At 39.0% G+C, this 24,552-nt stretch overlaps 2 protein-coding genes across 3 annotated transcripts; both read left to right on the top strand.

Annotated features, from left to right (window-relative positions):
• Positions 1-526: 526 nt before the first annotated feature.
• Positions 527-11,705, top strand: LOC136421563 (synaptotagmin-1-like). 2 transcript variants are annotated; one of them, XM_066408983.1, is made up of 6 exons: positions 527-644; positions 3,801-4,030; positions 5,598-5,749; positions 6,789-7,340; positions 10,174-10,291; positions 11,095-11,705. In XM_066408983.1, the coding sequence occupies exons 2-6, from the start codon at positions 3,856-3,858 to the stop codon at positions 11,406-11,408; spliced, it is 1,311 nt and encodes a 436-aa protein (XP_066265080.1). In that variant the 5' UTR covers positions 527-644; positions 3,801-3,855; the 3' UTR covers positions 11,409-11,705. The 2 variants fall into 2 exon arrangements, with proteins under 2 accessions (XP_066265080.1, XP_066265079.1); XM_066408982.1 differs by having other exon boundaries at positions 5,595-5,749.
• A 3,509-nt stretch (positions 11,706-15,214) lies between these two features.
• On the top strand, positions 15,215-22,739 carry LOC136422050 (CKLF-like MARVEL transmembrane domain-containing protein 8). The gene is made up of 4 exons (XM_066409673.1): positions 15,215-15,594; positions 20,676-20,855; positions 21,495-21,620; positions 22,363-22,739. The coding sequence occupies exons 1-4, from the start codon at positions 15,454-15,456 to the stop codon at positions 22,468-22,470; spliced, it is 555 nt and encodes a 184-aa protein (XP_066265770.1). The 5' UTR covers positions 15,215-15,453; the 3' UTR covers positions 22,471-22,739.
• Positions 22,740-24,552: the final 1,813 nt, after the last annotated feature.

Here is a 24,552-nt window from a genome sequence, read left to right as displayed (position 1 = left end):
TGTTACATGGACATTTACCTGCCTGACAAACTGACCCGTATCAAATAGTGTCAACATTGCTGAAGCAAAAGGGACGTTCTAAATCTTACAACCAAGAGCCTCAAATAACAGGAAGTTACTCATTATCCAGTGAACGAAATGTACCACAAGAAAGGACTATCCAGGACTAAAACTAAATCACGTAAGCCTATACGTGTAGTATTTATGGTGCTTGCTTTTTCACGTCAAGCACGCCCATTGAAAGATCACTATCTCCAAGACCCCATACGTGTAAAAAGAACATTCCGTGATTAGACTTCATCGAAGAATGACAAACTTTTAAAAGTATTAATCACAAATTATCTTAATCTTAACAGTATTCTCAAGACATACATACTCTTGTCGTAAAATAAAACTACACGAATGATGCTTTAACCGTGTAGATTTTTGACACACCTAGGGGATCCTTATTGACTAAGTTCCACCCCACCAGCCCTAAAGAATCCCCACACCTTACCTGCGCGTCACGTGACTTAATCCGGTAGAACAGGTTTTCTATTGGACCGTGGTAGGAGTGTACCTGTGTGCAGACAACAAACAAATTGTCTTAAAACACTCTTGAACTAAACATTAGGGCAAGAATGAAGACACTGAGCATCTCCAAGGTACGTCTTTAACTTTTTCTCGTTACGTCGATTGTTGTTGCTGGTCATGATAGTCTTGATAACATTACTAGTAACAAAGAGAGGCCAGACTAGCTGGCTAGAGAGAAGCTAGCGCACTGCAACATATCTAGTCTACAGGGACCTTGTCCTGTCTTTGGTCAGCTAACTACGTAGGTAAACATTTCTGTCCAAGTTTGCCCAACTTCTACACCGGTACAACACTCGAAGAGTCTAGTACAGACATTTTAAGTCTTCAAATGCTACATGTTTGGATAGAAGGCCGGGGGGGGGGGGTCGATCCGCCATAACTTCTTATGCAGAGCACACCTGTTACGTTAAGACATCATACGACTCTCGGATGACTTGTGGGCGACTTATTTCACCTTAAACTTTCCCCAGAAAAACGTATCAGACAACAAATACCTCTCCATTAGGAAGACACTATTCTTAGCTATGAGAAAAAGTATTCTGTCAGCTTGTAAATCTTATCATATTATTACACCGTGCTATTAAAGATTAACTTTTATGTCATAAATCATATGCATAGTGTAGTATAAGGGTTCAATTTTGCATCAAAGATTAACAAACATTGATGGAAAGCTAGAAGAGTAAGTTGTAATTGAACGTGTTATGTAAAGTTTCTAGTCACTTCACAGTTGACAATTGTCAAGTAACGCCCAAGGCATGCAAACTCTCATTTAGTAACTTACCGTGGGAAAAATGAGATTGAAGGTAAACTAGCGCCCATATTCACAGCGAAAAGACACACGCAAGTAGCGATCAACCCAAAGTCGCTAGGTACGAAAGATACACGAATTCTTACGATTTTGGGTGCAGTAGGCTTCGAGGGATGAAAACACACATCGAGGACCCCAGTCGCAAACGGTGCATGTACACCTGGCTGTAGTGTCACCGTACCGTGAAATGTTTACTACATAAGATCACGACTTCCGAGAAAAAAAGGAAGTTGCTCGGCCTCAGAGCCAGTTATGTCAACAAACTTGACATTTTTAAAACGTAGTTCATTCTCTTGCAATTTTTGCTGTGTCTCTGTTGACACAAAAAGTTTTAAAAAGACAACACAACTAGTGGTTGTTTCTTGATGACGAAAAGTTGTTTACTTATACTCTAAGACGTTTAAACTCCTTTTACGTGAGTGTTTAGATTGTCTTACTATGCAGTGAACCTAGACAAGGTCATTGAATATTGCATCACTTAGAAAGCCCCCCTCCCACCCCACTTTTCCCCAGATGCGTTTGTGTTGCCCCTAGGCCGAGGTGTAGCCTTGCCTGTTATATGGCAACTAGACCATACACATTAGAAAACATGTTGTTAACCTTAGCTTTAAAAAGTATACTGTTGGTAGTTGTTTTGATTATTGAAGTTGACAGGGTTCTATCCTAAACTGTTCTTTATCAAACGTACCACCCTCATCAAAGTGATGGGGTAAAACCTATGTTATAATATAATAGTTTATTGCAAATTCATGCCCGTAGGCTAATTGCATGTTGACAACAGTGTCAAAATACAAATGTACGGTAAAACAAAAAGTATACATGTAATACAAGATCATTCTATATATAAGATTCGTGCCGTTTAGCAAATTCACTCAAAATTCCAATTCTACTGAATGTGTATCAAACGTTCCCTGTAAAATCTTTATTAAACCTTGAAAGTTGTTGGTGTGAAAAAGACTTGCGTTGCATAACGCTAATTGCAACTCTTGCAACCCTTATAATTGCTAATTATACTGTCCAGCTCGTCAATGACACATGAAGGTATGTGGGGTCAAACGTAGATAACGTGAGAAGAACTAACAAGGACTTTTTCATCAATCAACTCAGCTTAGAACACAGGGACACCTGTTTTTAACAAGTCCGCGCGGCCGTGTCCGGATCCGTCTAAGGCAATTCATTTTTCGAGATTAACAGTATACGGAACTAAGTAATATATACACAACATTGCTTGTACACAACAGGGCAACTTTGTTAAGCTGACGTATCTTTTTTTAATTATTTTTGCCTTCGCCTAGAAGGTTATGTTTTGGGTAGCGTTGATGTGTATGCATGTCAGTGTCTGCCAACACGATAACTTAAGAATGCCAGGATGGATTGTCTTGATTTTTGGTATGTGAGTAGGTCTTGATGGGACCTGAAAATCGTTAGATTGTGGACCCCATAGCGACTTTCTATGGTACTACAGCTAAACTTCCAGAAGAGTACTTGCATGAAAAGTCCAGAGGAAAACCGCTAGAGTCTAATCGTTATCTAGAATAATGCACTTCTTTGCCAGAACTTGACAAATGTCGGTCATGAACCTAGCTTTTAGAAGTATGAGGAACTGCATATTTTGAATGGTTTAGTCGGACTTGAGACAAGTTTGTTCCGCCATTTGGGACCGCATAGTGATGTCATCCCCTGTGTTTGTAGATATGTAAATACTTTGCGTTTGGGATTGCATCTCATCGTCATGTATAAGCAGCAACACCTGTGCTGCATTGCTATGTGAACCAGTCAGAATTGCCTTGAAGAAGGTGACAGATGGTCACCAAAACGTCGGTGGAATAAATCACTTGGTTGTGTTATTCAGTGACTTACCAACCTGACGAAACTATTCACGGATTGAATACAAATGTACAGTGTCAAGCCGTGGTTATATAACAACGCGTATGTCGGAACAAATCAGCAATTATCAGGGTTGCAAAGTTGCAATTAGCGTTATGTAACTAAATCTGATGACGTAAGGAACAGACACATTTGATCTGTTCTAGTCTGTTGAGTATGACATTATGCATTCAGTGATACGGAAGGAATATGTTACTTCTATAGATCGGGGAAGTACTGTATCTTGAAGTCGCAACACAGACACCATTGTATGTTTATCACAATTTGCTAAATCCTTTATAAGCTTCAAGGGCGCATCTAAATGGATGTAGTACTTGGGAAAATATACACCGAGACAACCCACTGAATTAAATGCCCTGAACCGAAAATAAAATCGGGTTGTATTGAAAAAATTTACAATTTCTTCACATATGTACATTTCCTTTTCTATGCATTAAAAATTCTCTGTACCGTATTAAATGCTCTGTACCGAGATTTATCAAATCAGGTTGTAGTGAAAGAATTTTCCATTTCTTTACTTATATACATGTAGGTGGCGCTTGAGACTTGCTTCACGTCATAACGTTGAGGTGTAGATTGAATCCAAGATGGTGGCGGAGAATGACTACGGAAAACGGCACCTGCCGCCGCTGGGCTTGAGTATCGAGGCTAAATACTCCATCATAGCCGCGTGCGCAACCTTCGCCGTGGTCGTTTTCATCTTCGTCGTCTGCAAATGGGCCCGGAACTGGAGATGCGGAGACTGCTGCGACAAAAACGAACGTAAGAAATGTTGCCTTACTTATAAGCGCCCCCTAGCGGAATCGAAGTGTATTGTACCTTATCAGTGATAAGTACTAGTACATGTAGTAGTGATTTGTCATATTGCCATTCAATTTGCATTTGTGCTGCGTAAAAACTGACTAGGTACAGGTCCAAAATACCGGATCATGTACCGCTACTGTACCGATACAGATTTACACCAAGTATGTGCTTATTACCTTCGCCGAGAAGGTTATGCATAGGGTAGCGTTTGTTTGTATGTTTGTATGTTTGTAACGTACAGCATAACTCGAGAAGGCTTGGATGGATTGTCTTCATATTTAGTAGGTGGGTAGGTCTTGATGAGACTAGTTTTGTTACTAATCTCCTGACCGCATAGCCTCATGCAACACCAAACGTGACCAAAGTGATACCTTGGAACAACGTAACTAATATGTAATGATCATTCAGGCAGGCCGGGAGTTTTGACAGCAAGGCCAAGGGAGTTTGGTGGTAGGAAACCTAGTTGTTTTCTTTGAATAAAGATACTGAAATTATTGAAGAAGTTCAGAAGAACACATGTTAATTTTAAAAATTGTTCAGGTACAGGTACAGGTCCGGACCTGTACCTAAACTCAGTACCGGTACCTGTACCTGATAGTACATTTACGTATGCAGCACTAGTGCATGTGTATCACCGCCCCTCTCACATACTCTCCAAGCAGAGGAGTGGGTCCGGCTGGTTTTTGACGTGTTTTTAGGCGTTTCTGTCGGGCTTTTGTCATGTTTTTTGATCTCTATAACCCGTCAAAAACACCTAAAACACGTCAAAAACCAGTCGGATCCACTCCTCTGCTTAAAGAGTTATTACTCTCACAAGCATCCTCAAACTGGTAATTTGAACCATCAAACGACCTTTGAGCTTTACATTTCGACTCTTGTGGTAGCATGCATATATGCACTGTAACATTACAAAATTGATTTGAAAGACCATACATGATTTCTTCTATGTTCTATCTTACGATTGCTCATGTTCATAGTACAAGGGATATTTGGATTTAGCAATGATGTATTTTTTCCAATGCGTTAACTAATCTAAGGCGACAGGAATGGTATCTCGGTTGGGGCTGCATCCGTCTTTCGGAAGGGACGTAAAAACTCGGGGGTCCCGTTTTGGAGAAGGTGTCTACATGTCTTTAGCACGTTAAAGGGAAAGGGTTAGCAACCGCTCCCTGTAAAAATATACCCTGCTAATGAAACAGTAAGGAAAGTTGCTGCCCTTTGTGCCACTGGGCACTACAATTCATTACACTAGATGAACAAGAACGACGCTGTTGTTCAATGCTAGCTAAAACCGGGTCCGTGTATTTACTGGTCGCCTGAGCCACAAATACATTATTCTTTGTCAAAATATAGCTTCCTGTGATGTTTACTCATCAAATCATACTGTATTTCTGTAGATTTCAAACATCTTTATGTGCATATCCTCTATTTCGAAGGTGTATTTCGTGTATTTCGGTAAATACATGGACCGCCTATAACCCCAAAGATAAACGAACCCTTCTTTACGTTGTTGTGTTTTCAGAAGACCCCTTTGACAGCGACATTGACGAGAAGGAGCACGGATGGTCATCTCACATCGTGTGGGGTCAAGGGGAAACTTCCGACTACGAGTCAGACGTCAACGGGCACAGCAAGCCCAGAGCTGTGTCCCCGTCATTCATGCCCTATCACCCACAGGTCAGAATTATCTTTTTATCTCCATGAAAAATTGACATATAGTTTTGGGTGTGTCTGTGTGTCTTTGTCTGTTTGTCTGTCTGTCTGTTTGTCTGTTTGTGTTTCCGGACTACAGTAGTCAGCATAACTCAAGAACCTCTTGATGGATTACGATGATATTTGGTGTGTGGGCAGGTGTTGTGAAGCCGAAATTCAAGGTCGATTTTGGGCCCCCTGGTATGTGACCTTTGTACTGCAGCAGAAATTCCATTTTTGTATCTCTTGACCTGGACGTGATATGGTCTTGGTTTTTTGGTGGCAGATAGCTTGTGGTGTAATGAAGACGTGGAGCGGGTTCGGGCCCCCTAGTTATTACAGGTTTGGGAAAACAAAACCTGTATTACTTGTACTGGCGCATATGGCCGCCGCCATGTTGTTTGATTGTTTTTGTGGACGCCATGTACTTTTTACAGGTTTGCGTAGCAAAACCTTTGTTGGATCCGTTGGCAGGTGTGGTGGCCGCCATCTTGAATTTTGACGTCACAGGGTCGCCATACCATTTTGTTGGGAGGGGTGTTTTTTTGGGGTCGCTAGCGTTCTCTCTATTTTTAACAAATCGGCACACAACTATCACACATTCAACTCAAAAAAAAAAAAATCAATACCAATTCATATTCATAAAAAAACCGTAATTGCTAACAAACAAAGCAAACCTGACGTATATGTAGCACAAATACTTAACTCTAGTTCTCTTTGTTATAACCGTATTATTTTTGCTGGAGCATAAGGGCGCCACCATGTTGTTTGTTTGTTATTGTGTGCGCCATGTTGTTTGTTTCTCATGTTGTTACAGGCTTGTTTACTTTCTTGCTTGTTTGTCTTTGCCTTAAGCTATGTTATTTATCTATATTTCATCTCTGCTTCTTATCGATGTGTGTGCTGGGTTCTTTTTGTTCTTAAAAACGGACAAGCAACTTGACTTTCAACGTTTCAACAATCACGTAATTACTCTTTTAGTTTGTTTGCTCAAGTATACATTTTCTCTATATCTTGTACACAGGCACGTTTGGACTACAACCAACTGATAGAAGACGATCTCGACATTCCAAAAAGTTTAGATAGCGGGATTTTGTCCATTCGACCGGTAAACGAACAGTCCGTACCCCTAACCTCTGCACCGACGTCTCCAGAATTTAGAGCAAAGTTACGTTTCACTCTCCACGCACTGGACTTACTGTTCATAACGATACACGAGATCAAAGACCTCCCGCCACGAATGGACGAAGCTGTGAACACTTACGTTAAAGCTAGTCTATCCCTAACCGACGAGGCTAAGAGAAATAACGAGCAGTATAGCAAAGACTTGAGTAGGTTACATAGACTGAGATGGCAGACGTCCATTCAGAAGAAGAGCCTGAACCCTGTGTACGAGGAACGGTTCGAAGCGGAAGTGCATGAGGACGAGATCTGGAAGTTCGTGTTCAACGTCGAAGTGTTCGAGTACGATAAGTTCTCGCGAGACTACAGCATCGGGGTCCTTCGCTTCCCACTGAGGGGTCTAAGACTGGAGGATGGAAGGACGTTCTGGCAAGACCTGAAGCCGACCAAGCAAGTAAGTTGATACACCTTAAAACATATTTCTTTGTCCATTCAACTTGCAGTGCACATAAGGCGGTTTGCAAGTTTCCTAGCTGTTTCAGTAAACTGATTGTGTATTCTTAATAGGAATGGGTTGCTAGCCCTTCCACTAACATGCTCGAGGCGCCTCGAACATGGAGCCCCCATGGTATTAAACTCCATTTCGAAAGACGAGTGCAGACCCTAGTCTGTATAACGCATACTCCAGCTGTCCTGGGGTTTCTCTCCCCTCCCCGCGGAGTTTGTGCTCTGGTTGCTCTAAGCCGGGAGGACTGTTGTCAAAAATGGTAACACCAATCATAGGGCAGTATTTCAGCTAGGCTCCCATTGCCATAGAAACCACCTAGCTATCCTGTCTGTTAGCTGTCACACCAGGCACCACAGGCAGACCAAGAGGAAGGGATGGGAAATGAGATCCAGATGTTGGGAGGGTGAGAAATGAGATGTATCCAAGCAGTATGGTAGTAGATGGCGTGTACATCTGATGCAACAGTGACTGGAATATAGCTTTCATACACAAAATCAAACACATAACGTTACATACATTTCCTTATGAATAGCACACATGTGAACACATCTGTCCTTGGTGCTGAACACGAAACCTATAAAGATAAAATATTCTACATATTCCCAAAGTATAGTAGTAGATGGCTCATACAGTTGATGCAACAGTGACTGAAAGATAGCTTTCATTGACAAAATCAAACACATAACGTTAAATATATTTCCTGATGAATACCATACATGTAAACACATTTGTCCTTGGTACTGAACACGAAACCTATATAACTAAAATGCTCTACATATTCCAAAAGTTGGTAGTAGATGGCTTATGCATTTGATGCAACAGTGACTGAAAGATACATTTCGTGCACAAAAATCAAATACATAACGTTACATACATTTCCTTTTGAATACCACCCACAAACACACGTCAACACATCTGCCCTTGGTACTGAACGCGAAACCTATATAGCTAAAATGTTCTACATATTCCCAATGTATGGTAGTACATTATACATTTGACGCAACAGAAACTGGAAGATTCATTTCATGCACAAAATCGAACACATAACGTTATATACATTGCCTTATAAATAACACACATGTAAACACATCTGTCCTTGGTGCTGAACACGAAACATACATAGCTAAGATATTCTACGTATTCCAAAAGTATAGTAGTAGATGGCTTATGCATTTGATGCAACAGTGACTAGAAGATAGCTTTCATGCACAAAATCGAACACATAACATTACATACATTTCCTTATGAATACCACACATGTGAATACATCCGTCCTTGGTGCTGAACACGAAACCTATATAGCTAAAATGTTCTACTTATTCCCAAAGTATGGTGGCAGATGGCTTATACTTTTGATGCAACAGTGACTGGAAGATACATTTCATGCACAAAATCGAACACATAACGTTACATATATTCCCTAATGAATACCACACATGTAAACACATCTGTCCTTCGTGCTGAACACGAAACCTATATAGCTAAAATGTTCTACATATTCCCAAAGTATGGTAGTAGATGGCTTATACATTTGATGCAACAGTGACTGGAAGATTCATTTCATGCACAAAAATCAAACACATAACGTTACACATATTTCCTGATGAATACCACACATGTAAACACATCTGTCCTTGTGCCGAACACGAAACCTATCAAGCTAAAATGTTCTACATATTCCCAAGGTATGGTAGTAGATAGCGTATACATCTGATGCAACAGTGACTGGAATATAGCTTTCATACACAAAATCAAACACATAACTTTACATATATTTCCTAATGAATACCACACATGTGAACACATCTGTCATTGGTGCTGAACACGACACCTATATAGCTAAAATGTTCTACATACAGTATTCCCAAAGTATGGTAGTAGATTATACATTTGACGCAACAGTAACTGGAAGATTCATTTCATGCACAAAATCGAACACATAACGTTATATACATTGCCTTATAAATACCACCCAAACACACGTGAACACATCTGTTCTTGGTACTGAACACGAAACCTATATAGCTAAAATGTTCTACATATTCCCAAAGTATGGTAGTAGATGGCTCATACATTTGATGCAACAGCGACTGGAAGATACATTTCATGCACAAAAATCGAACACATAACGTTACATACATTTCCTTTTGAATACCACCCACAAACACACGTGAACACACCTGTCCTTGGTACTGAACACGAAACCTATATAGCTAAAATGTTCTACATATTCCCAAAGTATGGGAGTAGATGGCTCATGCATTTGATGCAACAATGACTGGAAGATACATTTCATGCACAAAAATCGAACACATAACGTTACATGTATTTCCTTATGAACACCACACATGTAAACACATCTGTCCTTGATGCTGAACACGAAACCTATATAGCTAGGATGTTCTACATATTCCCAATGTATGGCAGTACATTATACATTTGACGCAACAGTAACTGGAAGATTCATTTCATGCACAAAATCGAACACATAACGTTATATACATTGCCTTATAGATAACACACATGTAAACACATCTGTCCTTGGTGCTGAACACGAAACCTGTAAAGCTAAAATGTTCTACATATTCCCAAAGTATGGTAGTAGATGGCGTATACATCTGATGCTACAGTGACTGGAAGATAGCTTGCATGCACATAAATCAAACACATAACGTTACATACATTTCCTTATTAATAACACACATGTGAACACATCTGTCCTTGGTGCTGAACACGAAACCTATATATTAGCTAAATGTTCTACACTTGTGTATTACAGGATAGCCTTGGAGAGATCCTGTTCACCTTGAACTACCTCCCCACTGCCGAGAAGCTCACGATCGTCGTCATCAAGGTCAAGGACATGGTGACGGGCAAAGTGACGTCACTGTCTAAATGTAAGTCCGTGACCATATTCAAAGTTTGTAAAGTTAACGATGTGAATGTGTAGGACTGCATGCGATTGTACCTTAAAGCAATTGTAATTGTTGATTTAAATTGTTCAACATATCACTTCAAGTAAAACACATTGTACAGTTAAAATTCAATTGTAGAAAAATCAGACAAAGATGTGGAATATGTAAGAAAGATTTAGCCTCTACCAGGCTCCACAGGTCGCTGAGAAAATGGCAGAAATTAGCCAAATAGACGAATGAAATACCAGAGGGGTTAGCTGGCCAGGGAGTACACTTTGCGGTTTAGGGAGTACAGTTTGCGAACGAGGCAACACTGCACAAAAACCGCTCTTTAAACACTCTTAAAGCATACCTAAAAATTCCGTTTTGGCACTCTTTAAGTCACTTTACATAATACTTACGCGGGCTTGAATGATATATTTACGTTATCTTTACATATCCACTTAAATGTGCTTAGTGTCATCATTTAAGCAACTTTTAACCAATGTAAACTTAGTATAAATCCTAACTTTTACGCTACGTTTAGGCATCGTCATCTTTACTTAAATCAAGAGATATACGCCGCATTTAAGCCTCCGTAAACCATACATAGTGGCACTCATTTAAGCAACTTGTAAGCACGGTAAAATAAGCTTTTAACCATATTTTTCAAATTTCTACTATTTTTACACTCACCTATGGGGCCTGGTAGAGGATAAGAATCATCTGTGCTCTAGTTTGGGTCTTAGTTTTCTGTCATTTCAACAAAATTGAATAATGTATCTTTTTTTTTTACTTTCTTGCAGCAATGTTCGTGAAGGTCTGCTTAGTTCAACACTACAAACAAGTCAAGAAGAAGACAAGACTTCACAAGATAGCACCCGAGATAGTTCTTAACGATAGCATCTCATTTGACCTTCCGCACGAACATTTGGATGACGTCCGCGCCATTTTGTTCTTATGTATCCCACAATACACTTCTAGATCCGGGTCAATACGGTATGACGTGTTAGGTCAGGTGATGGTTGGTTCCGGTTGCAGGGGTCCCGGTCAGGAGCACTGGATACAGATGACGCGGTCGCCTAGGCGACCAGTCGCAAGATGGCATTTGGTCACATAAGATGACGTTTCGACTTGGTCGTAAATACCGACATTGTGGGGCATCGTTTATATATAACGGATAGAGGTCCTGGGTTTAAATCCCATGACATGCCATCGATGTTGCATCATAGTGAGAAGGGCACTTTTACACGACTTCCCTCATTCCACCCTGGTGCAAAAATGGGTACCTAACTTCAGTTGGGGAGGTAAAGGGCATTGAAAGGAGAGGGATGGGCTTCGCCTTCCAATACATACCGTACCCTAGACACAGTGAATAACAACCTACTGTCCATATGGCCTAAAAATACAGGCTATGGAACTTAACTGCCTTTACCTTTTACCAACAGCAATTATTTGCTATTAATTTAAACTGGAAACAAGTTTTACTTTGTAAATTGTAACTGTATTTTAATTGTTACATTTGTAAATGTGCAATGCTCTTAAAGGTGAAATGAAAATTTTGAAGAAAAAAAAACTAATGATAGCAGTCAGGAAAAAGATAGACGTTTGCTGTGTACATAATCTTTTTGCTCGGTTAAAATGTGTATATAACTTGGAATGGGCAACAATGAGCTTGTTTCAGGGGTTGAAGAATGAATTAACAATTTAAAATAAAGATGGTTATCAAATTTGATGAGCTGTATTGTTTTACCACCTCCTCAAAAAAGCCATGTATATATATAAAAGATGAATAACGGTAGGTACTAAGGGTGGAGGGTTTGGAGTTGCATTTATCAGCATGAGGCCGGGGACGTGAAGCCGACTAACTCGAATGTCATCCTAGTTAGTTCCAGGCCCTATTAGCTACTCTCCAAGCAGAGGAGGGTTTCCGGCAGGTTTTTGACGTGTTCTTAGTTGTTTTTGTCGGGCTTTCTACTTTATCTTTTTTTGGTCTAGCCAACCCAACAAAAAATGACAAAGTAGAAAGCACGACAAAAACGTCTAAAACAGGTCAAAAACCTGCCGGAACCCCTCCTCTGCTTGGAGAGTGCTATTAGCTTCAGAGCTTGGGACTGACAAGGAAGACACTCAGGTTTAATAGAAGTCGAGCGTACCCAACGCGAAAAGTATAGGGGTTACCCCGGTGTCCTCGGCACACTAGGTTGCACTTCCAGCTATGCCTGAGAGTGTGTGTGTGTGTGTGTGTGTGTGTGTGTGTGTGTGTGTGTGTACGTGTGTGTATGTACGTGTGTGTGTGTGTGTGTGTGTGTGTGTGTGTGTGTGTGTGTGTGTGTGTTTTACTTGCGCGCGCGCGCGCGTGTGTGTGTACGGGTAGGGAAAGACAAAAAAAAGAGAGAGCACGAAATGACGGTTAGTGACATGTCTGCAGAGGTTAGTTTTCAACATCTCTACCGTGCCGCTCTCTAGATCTCTTTCCTCGGAAAATGGCAGGGGGTAGGGGTATGTATTCAGATCAGTGACACATTACCCTTCTTCTAATAGGATAGGAAGGGACATCGTACATTTAGTGAGGCATATCACCTAATTAAGCTAAGACGTGTTTTTGAACTTTATGAACTTTTAGATATTTAAACCCATAATTAAATAAAACATATTGCCATTAACGTTATTTACACCCTTGAATACCCATTACGATCTGTCGATGATAAAAAGCACTATACTGCAATATACCAAAACCTTTCCAAAGACATCTACTTGTGTACTGGTAGTAGTATTCGACATTGAAAAGTGCTAACTTGGTTCAAAGGTGAAACCCCACATTTATTTTTATGAATGAATGAATGAATGAATGAATGAATGAATGAATGAATGAATGAAGACCTTTATTGCACATTTCTGCCACACTTGACTAAGTTCAGGTCACAACAAAACAAAAGAACAAATACAGTTCACGGATACAAAAAGAATGTGACTATCATTGGATAAATTCTACTTCTTCTCGCTTTTCGGTTATAGTAGATATAAAAAAACAGACGTGTTTTTCAATGGGAGGTTTGTCTAGTCGCATTAGGAATATGAATTTTTTGTGCAGTACTTAAATGTGTGAAGTAGGGAAATAGGTTTTGTACAAGCATATACAATTCATTTCTTTCTTTGGAACATAATCTGCATTCTACCACAAAATGACATTCGTACTATCTCTTCTATTCAAAGAACAATGTTTACATAATCGTTGTTCTAGAGGAGTGCGGATCTTCCCGTTTAATTACCTTCGCCGAGAAGGTCATGCAGAGGGTAGCGTTAATGTGTTTGTGTGTGTGTGTGTGTGTGTGTGTGTTTGTAACCAACCGCATAACTCAAGAAGGCTTGGATGGATTGTTTTGATATTTAGTAGGTGGGTAGGTCTTGATGAGACATGGAAATGATTAGATTTTGGGTGGCCTAGCGGCTTGTTACGGTACTGCAGCGGAACTTTCTGTTTTGATATCTCGTGTTCTGGACATGCTATGGTCCTGATTTTTGAGTGGTAGATAGGTCTTTGGACAGAGAGTAAGTGGTATAGGTTTTGGCCCCCTAGCGGCTTTTTTGGAACTGCAGGAGCAGGTTTTGCTTCAGATTTTGAAAGGGAATAACTCCAGAAGGGCTTGATGGATGGTCATGATTTTTAGTAAGTAGATAACTTGAGTGATGATGTACATGATTAGATACTTATTGCACTTCTTATGCAAATCAGTATCTAATTTGCATAATTAATGAGGAAATTTTATACATCCGCCAAATTCCATGATAGGACTCTGAAACATGTGACATATGTAACTGAGGAAGAGAGAAATACTAATTGATATGAACTATGCAAATGAAGACCTCATTTGCATAATTAATGAGAAAATACTATAACAAGATGGCCTTGATGGATGGTCATCATTTTTGGTATGTGGATAGCTTGTGTGATGCTTAGTATGATTGGACAATAATTATGCAAATCAGATTTTAATTTGCATAATTAATGAGGCAACTTTTAAAATCCGTTTTGTTCCATGACATGACTATTCAAATTGTAACTGAGGAAGAGAGGACTGTTAATAGATAGAAAATATGCAACTGTGGGCCTAATTTGCATACTTAATGAGTAACTTGTATTATTCCACACTGGCAAAGGAGGGCAATTTCATACATTTAATACTTTTTTTGTGGCATCGGGAAGTTATGTGAATGTTAACATCGTTGAATCAAGTTATGTTAATAATGGCCTCTTTTGCATAATTGATGATAAATGTTAGCATAACCGTAAGCTCATAATTTGTTAAGCTGATACTTTGGACATGTTATATTTTAAGACAATCAACTGGTATGATTTATTATTGATGAGAAACACTCCTAATACGTCAGTCATAAAGGTTAAACTCATTTGGCGAAGGTATGAGGTCGTGGAACTCTAGTTCAATATGTAGTTTGTGGCAGCTGATTCTTAGTCTTGTGACTGCATTCCTGTCCCTCTTATTTGCATTATTTAAATATTTTTCATTATATGTAGCTTTTAATAATCTATATGAGCTTACCTTATTTTTGGCAGCCCCACATTTGATGTCGTTAAGTACTTCTTTTAGAAGCGTTTGAAAGTAAATGTATTTTATCCGCTGGCCAATGGAACTGACAATTTGCAACGTATTTGTATTATATTGATGTTTTGGACTTTGTTCCTGCTTCGTAATGTACCCTTGTTTCTGAGACAGAGCATTGTGATTATTGTTGGGGATTTCGGACGAAAAACGGGGCAAATGATAACAAGGTCACAATCTTCCCCACCAACCTCTGCTTGAACAGAAGTGAGTTGTGACTGCAACTAAATTTGCGGTCTCACAGTGACACCTAGCGGCTCTTTTTCATACGACAGCTTCATAAGTGTAATAGATACCTTCCCGCCATTCCGGTCAAAGGTTACATAAACAGCAAGGGACGCTCCCAGACAGATCGGATGTCATCAAGTCGTTGGTAACAGCAACTTCGTAACGCCTTCTTCCTCCCGTTTGATTCTTAGCCCCTCATCTTCTCCAAAAGAAGAGAAAAAGCCTCCGTTAAGGTTCCAGCCCTTAAGGAATCTGGAGTGAATTTTCTGGAAGAAACAGAAGCTCCTTGCAGGGGATCTTGAAGGAGAAGAGAAGATGGCGGACCCAGGTTTTCCCGACACTCACACGACAACGGCGACCACAACAACCACCACGACAACTACGACGTCTTCGTCGCCCTTCTGCGACATCGGCTACTTCTTGACTCTTCCTGGGATCTTGAAGATTCTCCAACTCGTGAGTAGTTTTCCTTCTAAGTGTTGATAAGTCAGAGGAAGAAACATCCTTCAAATCGATCTTGCAGGGGGCACGCCTACTTGCTAAAACATCTGCATTCTTTATTTGCTGATATTTCCATCTGGAATTTAGCGTTCGTAAAACATGTGTCAACAACTGGATACTTCAACTGTTTCAATCTTACTCATTATAAGGTGAAAAGTCAGGATAAATCGACTCAAAACTGGGAATGTGAAACCGAAGATTAAGTGTCCGTTAAGTTGGGCGTGGCTCGCGGTTGCTAGGTTTCGGTCTTAAATTTTACACCTTTGTAAAGCTGTGATATTCCCGAAATCACTTTGATTTCCGTTGTTTTTTATTCAAACCAAAATCAGACAGTCCCTACTCTTTTTTTTTTTAATATACTAACGTGTCAATCAGTTATAGCCTTCAAATATAAAAGTAAAAGAAACACTCTGCATTATATTTTAGACTTTCAAGAAAACAACAAGCCTCTAGAACACATTGCTATTCAAATGCGGTTTTGCCAACTGCCAAAAATAGTTTCTAGGTCAATTGATAATAGGTCTGGCTGTCATCACGATTCTTGTATGTACTAAACGTTAATTATAGCTATGAAGTATTATGTTGGGAATAGTGACAAAACAAGGCAGACTTTAACACAGTTTTATGAACTATACATGTAAGTCACCACCAATGGGAACAATTTAATACTGGTTTACAATAAATAAATTTGAGACTCTAAAAAAATCAACCACAACCGGAAAACACAAATCGAATGTCCATATGATTCAACAAAAACCTTCCCCTTTCCCAAGGCCTCTGTAAAATAAGGGTGGAATTGTAAATGAGGGCGTGGGGTTCTTCCCTCGGGCTAGCCCCCTGTTTGACATTCCGTATGCATGTGACATATCTCTGCCACTGGCTACTGTAAAAACAGTAATTTTTGCTTCCCCTTAAATCTTGCAAAAATCCCCAATCGTTTAAAAATAGTGCAGTTATAAGTTTAACAAATCATGCCCAAATTGCTTGAAAGATGTTATGCTCACAACACTTTGCAAGTAGGATCAATAGTTTTATTTTGTTTTGGCATCACCCTATCCCTCCCCTGGGACTTGTAAAATGGAGTCTTCCAAATCTCGTTGGCTTGACAAAGTATCCGCAGTATGTACTGTCCAAGCCGACCTCCCTTGGCTTGATTAGCACCAGGATTCTTTAGCACAAACATCTTTTGTAACTGAGCCGTTGTTTTGAAACCTAAGATCGAGTGTTGGTCAATTACATTAGTGTATTATTACACCAAAATACTAAAGCGTAAAATCTGGAAGAAAACTGGAAGTTTTGTTTTTTTCCTGTTTCTTGGAATGAGGAATTTGAAAGGTATGCAAGGACTGCAAAGGTCACGGCTGTTCATGCCTGATGATTGCACCATTGGGCAGGGTTTATGGTGACCTTTGGGGCCTTTGCAGTTGAGACATTTATTTCGTCCCTATAAATTTACACCTTTTTTTTTTTAAAGACAATTCCTACATATATTTCTTCATTTAAACTTCCTTCGTATACTGATGTACATTGGAATTTCTGTTGTACCAAGCCCGGGGCAACTTGAAATAATCTTTCTCTTTGAAAATTTGATAAAATCTTTGCACAGAAGCTGACAAGGGATTTTGAGGGTTTATTGTACAAGATCCTTATCTGTATACACAACAAAATGGTCCCTGTACAAAAATGTGGCATGTATACCGAAAGATCGTATACTAATTCTTTCCAACATAGATCTATGACGATGAATTGATATTTTTTGGGGGGAGATTATTTCAGAGGGGTTCAGGAATTGAAGAAGTCTCATATGATGACACCGATATGTGTCCTTTGTCAAGTGACCTTTTGTATGCATTATCTGTCTAGTGTGTTATTACAGTTAAGGGAGGGGCTCTTACACATACAATGGATTAGGCCCAACTTTAACCCTAAGGTATTTGTCAACCCTAGAAGTGTGTTGGGCTGGCTATATGGGACCAAGCTATTGCACACATTAAGCAAAACTTCAAACACTTTTAAGTTAGCACAGTTCTTTTCGTGTGTAGATTGTTGGTGTGACAACTTAAATTTTTCCCCTTTAAAGGAAACCCAAGCAATATTAGGGTCCGAAAAATCGGATTTTGAAATTCGGTTTATTTACCGTAAAATCCCTATTTACGTACGCACCCCTCCTAACGTACGCACCCCCGATTTGGGGACGATTGCGGGCCTAACTCAGTGAGTTGAAACGTTCAGGAGAAAAACCCTCCTAACGTACGCACTCCCTCTCCAGCATTTCGGTGGATATTTAGAGGTTGACATGATCATCCTTCTGATGATGTTTACTGACTTAAAGGGTTACTGAGAAAATGTTTCTGGGTAGAAAATATCAAACAATTTAAATATATGTATTATTTATTCTTTATTACTGATTGATTGTGTGGTAGCATTCCACACTTCATTTGCATGAAGATGTACCATACTCTCAAGCTGACATGCGATTTTTACGAGGAAGAACCCCTCCTAACGTACGCACCCCGACTTTGGCGTTGGCCTGGAGCACCTGCTTGCAACTTGAAAAGTTTTAAAAGTGCGTACGTAAATAGGGATTTTACGGTAGTCATTTCTATACATGAGTAGTTCAAACAACACTGTCACAATGTATAGCGACGGCCAGCATGCAAAAATATGACGTTGTTGCAATGTGAGAATTCACTGAAAATCGTAATCAAAGTTTTTGTCGCCTAGCAAAACTAGGGGGATCATCGTACGGCACGATTTTGCGAGGTTTTAAAATCCTTTAAGTATGAAGTTTTTACGCAAATGTGCTAAACAATGTTAGTAAATGTCACTACCATAAAAATTTCGGCATTTTTAAATTTCCATTTCCTGGCCCTAATATTGCTTTGGTTGCCTTTAAGAGATGAGAAAAAAGATGATGACCTGATTAGCGCTGTCTCCAGGACCCGTCCCTCTGTCCCAGGACAGAAATTTGCTTGTTGGGAGAGAAAAAAATTTCAACCCATCTGTCACAAAAAAATCTATACTTTATGACATAAAATTGATAAAAATGTATTCGCATAAGCTCAAAAAGTCAGATTTCTCATCTAACAACAAAGATTAAAATGGGCTCCCAGACAATGAGTGGAACAGAAAATGGGAAAAAAGATTTAAAGCCGGAGACAGCCCTGCTGTTTAACGCTTGTTGACACCTCGAGCTGGTATGTGGTGGAGGTCAACAACCTCAGTCACTGGCAAGGTTTCAAGTCTCTGTTGATTTTATGTATCATATATCATCATAGTATACTTAAGATTCACTACTAGTACATTTGTCAAGGCATGCAGAAAGAGACAATATTTTCGCATTTAAGTCTACCTATAGCTAGACACTCCCCCGGGGAAAAATGTGTCACTTGTAATGTTTGTATCCAACACTAAAAGGTTGACATGTTCAACCCTGTTCTGAATGTCACTACCTTTTACCAGACTCTGCAAAGACTGTGATAGTGTGAGACTTGTTACAGTATAGCAAGGGAGGGGGGCACTTGATGAATACAAACAATTAAATATTGGGCTACTGTAAATGCATTTAAGTTTGCATGGTTTTTATTTCGCTCTAAGGCGAAAAATGGGATGTTTGCAGTGGTTTTAAGTTTGCGGCAGCGCTATAGTCACAATTACTGCGACAATATCGGACATGAATTTGGACATAAAACCACCGCAAACTTTTCTGCATTAACAGTATCACCCAAAGTCCCTTGCATGTACATTGGGTTCTAATAGAAGTAGGACAGTGCTAGGGAGGGGCAACTGGCCTTCAAGAAAGACAGAAAAAAGCCTTGAAAAACAGGTTTCTGTAATTTCAAAGCAATCTCTTTCAATCTGTCCAGCATTCAAAATTACTATGATTTGTGATGATGACGATACTGTAAGTTTGTGGCAGCTATAGTTCCTAAATTTCACAGGGTTTAGTAAAAATTGAAATTTTGTGATATCTTTCAAGTTTGTAGTTTAACAATAGCAGGAACACAAATTAAAGGAAATGCCGATGTCTGTTTTTAGGTACGATTAGTTTGTGGTTTTAAAATTGACTGCGAAAACAAAGCCCTTAAAAATGCCGAAAATATTTGAGGATTTACAGTAATACAGTCCATTATGATAGTATATGTATGTAATCTTTTGTACCATCTGTTGTCCATAATTGCACAAAATTACAGGTGATTATAGCTGGCAACCTTCCATTTTCTAAACAAAGAAAGAAAAAAATGACTTAAGCTGGCAAGCATTTTCATTACGATACACACTTTCTAGTCCTTTCATAAAACAAATGTTTGTAAAAACATTACTGCCTTTGCTGAGATACTAATAGAGAGTTAATTTCATCATGACAAAATCTTAATTAACTAGAAATACATATCTGAATCAGCAAAATGGGCAAATTTGAGATTTAGTGTAATTCATGTCAGGAAACTATATGTAGGTGAATAATTTGTAGGAGTAAACATTGTATTTTGTTATTGTGTACTATTAATGTCAGGAAACAATAGTTTTGTGTTTTCGAATTGTTTGGAGTATATATATATGGTCTTGAACTTAAATTGTCAGAGTGACTTTTTTTTATAGCAATTTCTGTCAGAATTCAAAGATTGTGCCTTCAGTATTTGAAGTAACTCGGTGGTACTAAAGCGCCATCTAGCAGCCATGACAGTACTGCAGCCCAGAAACTATAGACTGGAAAATAACCAGATGACAACAGGATGCTGTCAGAGTCTTTAGATGCACCCATCGATGGCTACGAGTTTAAAACAGGTTGCGCTATCGTAATGAACATTATAACAACCAATAACATGTTTTGGATTGTGTTCTCGCCGCAAAAGTGCCACCTACATCGGCTACTTATAGCGACGAGAAGCAGTACTGTAGTCAGAAGCTCTGAATTCAAAGAAGCTGTCAGATACTGATAGACACCGAAACGTCAGCAGGTGAGATTACCTAGTTGTGGACAAACAATCTCCTATATCCTATTATAACAACCAGTTTTACTTTCTTTTCTTTTCCAGTTCTTCGGACTGATCACCTGGGCGTGCGTTGCGTCGTACCCCTACCGTTACTACTCGCTGGGCGCAGGTCAGCACTGGGTGATGTTCGTGGCGGTGACGTGCTGGATCGTGACCTTGCTCCTGGTCATCTTCTACTCGACTTCGCTCTACAAGCGCATCGCTCTACCCTGGCTCTTCCTGGTGAGGAATGGGTTGTTGTTGTTGTTGTTGTTATCTTCTACTCCACCTCGCTCTACAAGCAAATGGCTCTACCATGGCTCTTCCTAGTGAGAAATATGCATTTTCATACCAAAATTTGGTATACGGTACTGTGCCGTAAAAATTGATTAGGTACATGTCCAAAATACCGGATCATGAAGTACTGGTACTGTACCGATATAAATTTACACCAAGTATGTGCTTATTTTGTGACTGATCTCCTGACTCTCATGGCCTCATGCAACACCAAACGTGACTAAAGTGCACGTGACACCTTGAACTAATATGCAACAGATCATTCAGGCAGGCCGGGAGTTTTGATAGCAAGGCCAAGGGAGTTTGGCGGTAGGAAACCTAGTTAATATGTTCTTTGAATAAAGATACTGACAAGTTGAAAACAGTTATTTATGCTTCTGTCATTATTAAAGAAGTTCAGAAAAACATGTTGATTTTTCAAATGTACAGGTACTAGTACAGGTTCTTTACCAAAACCTTTACCAAAACCTTTGTACCGGTACCTGTACCTGATGTTACTTTTAGGTATGCAGCACTAATTCCGATGCTTTAAAGTCAATTGTTCTACATTTGCTTTATTGACAATCTTTAACGTTGCTTCTGTAGGAGCTGGTTTACGGCGCCGCGGCTACGCTGTTGTACCTGATCGCCTTCGCTGTCCAGGCCGGGACCACCCACACCAGATACCAGTTCGCCAACTCCAACTGGTACAACACCTACGCAGCCGCTGCTGTAAGTTACTTGTTTTGTTTGTCTGTTTGTTTGTTTGTTTGTTTGTTAGTCAAACACACCAGTCCTGTACTTAGAATAACTACTGCATATGTAAAAGCTATCAAAGTCTAACTTAAAATGAAACACCAACGCAGCCGCAGCTGTAAGTTACTTGTTTTGTTTGTCTGTTTGTTTGTTTGTTTATTTAGTCAAACACACCAGCTCTGTAATTAAAATGACTATATCGTATATGTAAATTGTATTTTTGGCGTTTGCTTCTATTGTATGATTCAATTCAATTTAGTTCATTAAAATCAACCTTCCAGCGTTACATAAAAGCTTATTTTTACGCAAAAGTGCCGTACACTTTGATCCGTTAAGACTCTAGTTACAGAATGTACTAGATTTTCAAACTTTCATATCGAATATTCATATACTGTAAATACATTTAAGTTCGTGTGGTTTTTATTTCGCGGTAGGGAGAAAATGGAGCGTTCACGGGGGTTTTGAGTTCGCGTTTGAAACAGTAGTAGTGCTACATGTCATTGGTGGGCAAAAGTTTCGTGGGGATTTAAGTTTGCATTGAAAGTTCACTGCAAAAACCGTGAAGTTCAACATGAAACCACCGTGAACATTTCTGCATTTACAGTAGGCTGGTTACTGTACCTTTTGAGAATTTTAGATGAAAACTTATTTCGAAGCACTAGCTAAATAATGTTTGAAGTTTACACGAGTTGATAACTTTTTGATTGTCTTCCCACAGGCCTTTGCCCTCTTCACCACGATCTGCTATGCCGTCGACGCCTTCTTGGCGTTCCGTAACTGGCAAAGCGGCGGGACCAACACAGGCGGAAACACCGCAAACGCCTGAGCACGATCGCAAGACCTCCACGGAGGTCCAGAGATCTCTTTTTAAGTGCCTGTCTTTTTTTAAAGGGAGTTGTACAAGTTGCTGTTAGCGTAGACTAAGTTTGAACTTTTTGCAGTAGTTTGTTGCACCTTTTTGCAGTCAACATGTGCCTTGTGAGTGGATTTAGAGAAAGTTTTGATATGAAAACTAAATCAGAATTTATAACTAACAATTTTCCAGTATGAAACGCTTTTGAAAAGAAGTAACATAACACAGTTACATGAAGTGCCTTGAAAATGAACTTTTTCATTTTTTCATGAAGCTACATTTGAAACAAGTGGTGAAATCTTATTATTATTTTTTCTATTATTAGCTTTGGAGCTGAAGTTGACATCCCAATGTTCAAAGGGTTATATTTATATTAGTAATCGACTCATGTCATATACATATAATATTTTGTCCCTATTTATTTTATTTTTATACACGTTTCAAAAACGCAACAAAGGCAACCTGGAGCTGACTAATATACAAACTATATTTGTATCTTGCCATTCAAACTGTTGTAAAGTTTAAAACTTTGAATTCAAAGTTTTGGAAATACCTTTGACTGACTGCGTTTGAGGTTTGAAATGACATCAAAACTTTTTCATATTCAATGTCATGCATTACATTTAACATAACAATAACTTTTTGTTGCAGTAAAAGTTCTATTTACTTTTTTTTTTGTGGCTTCATTTCATTTTATGACACGTAATTGTGATTATGAAAAATAATGTAGTTTTTCCTATTGTGTGAAGAAAAATTGTGAAGTGCTTCTCAATTTGTTTGATGTGATTGATTAAAAGGCATCCAGAGCATTTTATGAGGCTTGATACTTGAATTTTCTAGTCATTGCTACACAGTAATTTTCAATAACACTTTACAATTACATATTGACATTAAAGGAACAAAGATACGATGTCATTTGTGATGAGAACTGATAGAAAATCCAAGCCCTGATAGACTGATCCTGACTGTCCATCACAATTAGCGGTTCGACCAATGAGAGAGTGACTGCATGTCCGTCAAATATTTGCATTTCTATGTTTTAATTTTGCATTTCTACGTTTTGACGGAGGTGGGCGGGGCTATGGTATCGGTCTATTTACATTACGCGCGTGAAACTAAAATATCACCATGTAGCTTATTTTTGTGCCGCTTTTGAAAAGTTTTAATAAGAAATCCGCGCCCAAATGTGGTAAACAGTGGCCTTAAATGTCAATTTCATAACGATTACAGCAACTGGAATATTTCCAGTTTTCAAGCCTCATAAAATGCTCTGGGTGCCTTTAAGCATTTTTGTGGGATGTACTAGGTTGGTGCTAGGTGTTCATATTTAAATGAACCTTTAAGTATTGCTCTAATTGTATGTTTCTTGTGGACCTTATTTTTGCATAATGCAGAATTTTTGCATGGTGCAAAATATCTATATACTTTTTGAATGTAATATCGTACACTAATGTATGAGTATACCTCAGAACAATTATACTATATTTCGTCTTTTTCCGGTGGTAAATCTAGTTATAACTAGATGGTGCAGGATAACATGTTATGTAAATCTTCTTACATAACTTTTTTAAATTTTGTCTAACCAGTAGAATTGGTGCTTTAAAGGGGCCCAAAACAATATCAGGGCCCAAAAAATGGAAATAGAAAAAATGCTGAAACCTTTATGGTAGTGACATTTGCTAACATTATTTAGCACATTTTCGTAATAACTTCATACTTTGAGCATTTTAAAACAAAAACGTGCCGTACGATGATCCTCCTAGTTTCGCGAGCCTTCTAAAATCCCAGCGACGATTTTCAGTGAGTTCTAACATCACAACGACGTTGTATTTTTGCATCATGGACGTCGCTATGCATTGTGATAGTGTTGTTTGAACTAATCATGCATAGAAACAACTAAATGAATTGATTTTCAAAATCCTAATATTGTTTTGGGCTCCTTTAAATATAGGGCTAGCCTTTAACTTGCCAATGTGTGCCTTGCATAGGTTTGGGTGAAATTGAACTTGCTTATTACTGTGTTACTGTTGTTAATAACTAAATGAAGTATACAAA

This window comes from Branchiostoma lanceolatum, chromosome 16 (assembly GCF_035083965.1).
Source record: "Branchiostoma lanceolatum isolate klBraLanc5 chromosome 16, klBraLanc5.hap2, whole genome shotgun sequence".
Lineage (NCBI taxonomy): Eukaryota > Metazoa > Chordata > Leptocardii > Amphioxiformes > Branchiostomatidae > Branchiostoma > Branchiostoma lanceolatum.
Note: the sequence above shows the minus strand (reverse complement) of the source record. Positions and strands in the feature narration are given on the sequence as shown.

Excerpts from the sequence above, each read along its gene's own strand:
- LOC136421563 (XM_066408982.1), top strand. The coding sequence starts at position 3,856 with ATGGTGGCGGAGAATGACTACGGAAAACGGCACCTGCCGCCGCTGGGC. Across the intron at positions 5,750-6,788 it reads TCATGCCCTATCACCCACAG|GCACGTTTGGACTACAACCA; the intron begins GTCAGAATTATC and ends TCTTGTACACAG. Across the intron at positions 7,341-10,173 it reads ACCTGAAGCCGACCAAGCAA|GATAGCCTTGGAGAGATCCT; the intron begins GTAAGTTGATAC and ends TGTGTATTACAG.
- LOC136422050 (XM_066409673.1), top strand. The coding sequence starts at position 15,454 with ATGGCGGACCCAGGTTTTCCCGACACTCACACGACAACGGCGACCACA. Across the intron at positions 15,595-20,675 it reads TCTTGAAGATTCTCCAACTC|TTCTTCGGACTGATCACCTG; the intron begins GTGAGTAGTTTT and ends TTTCTTTTCCAG. Across the intron at positions 21,621-22,362 it reads ACACCTACGCAGCCGCTGCT|GCCTTTGCCCTCTTCACCAC; the intron begins GTAAGTTACTTG and ends GTCTTCCCACAG.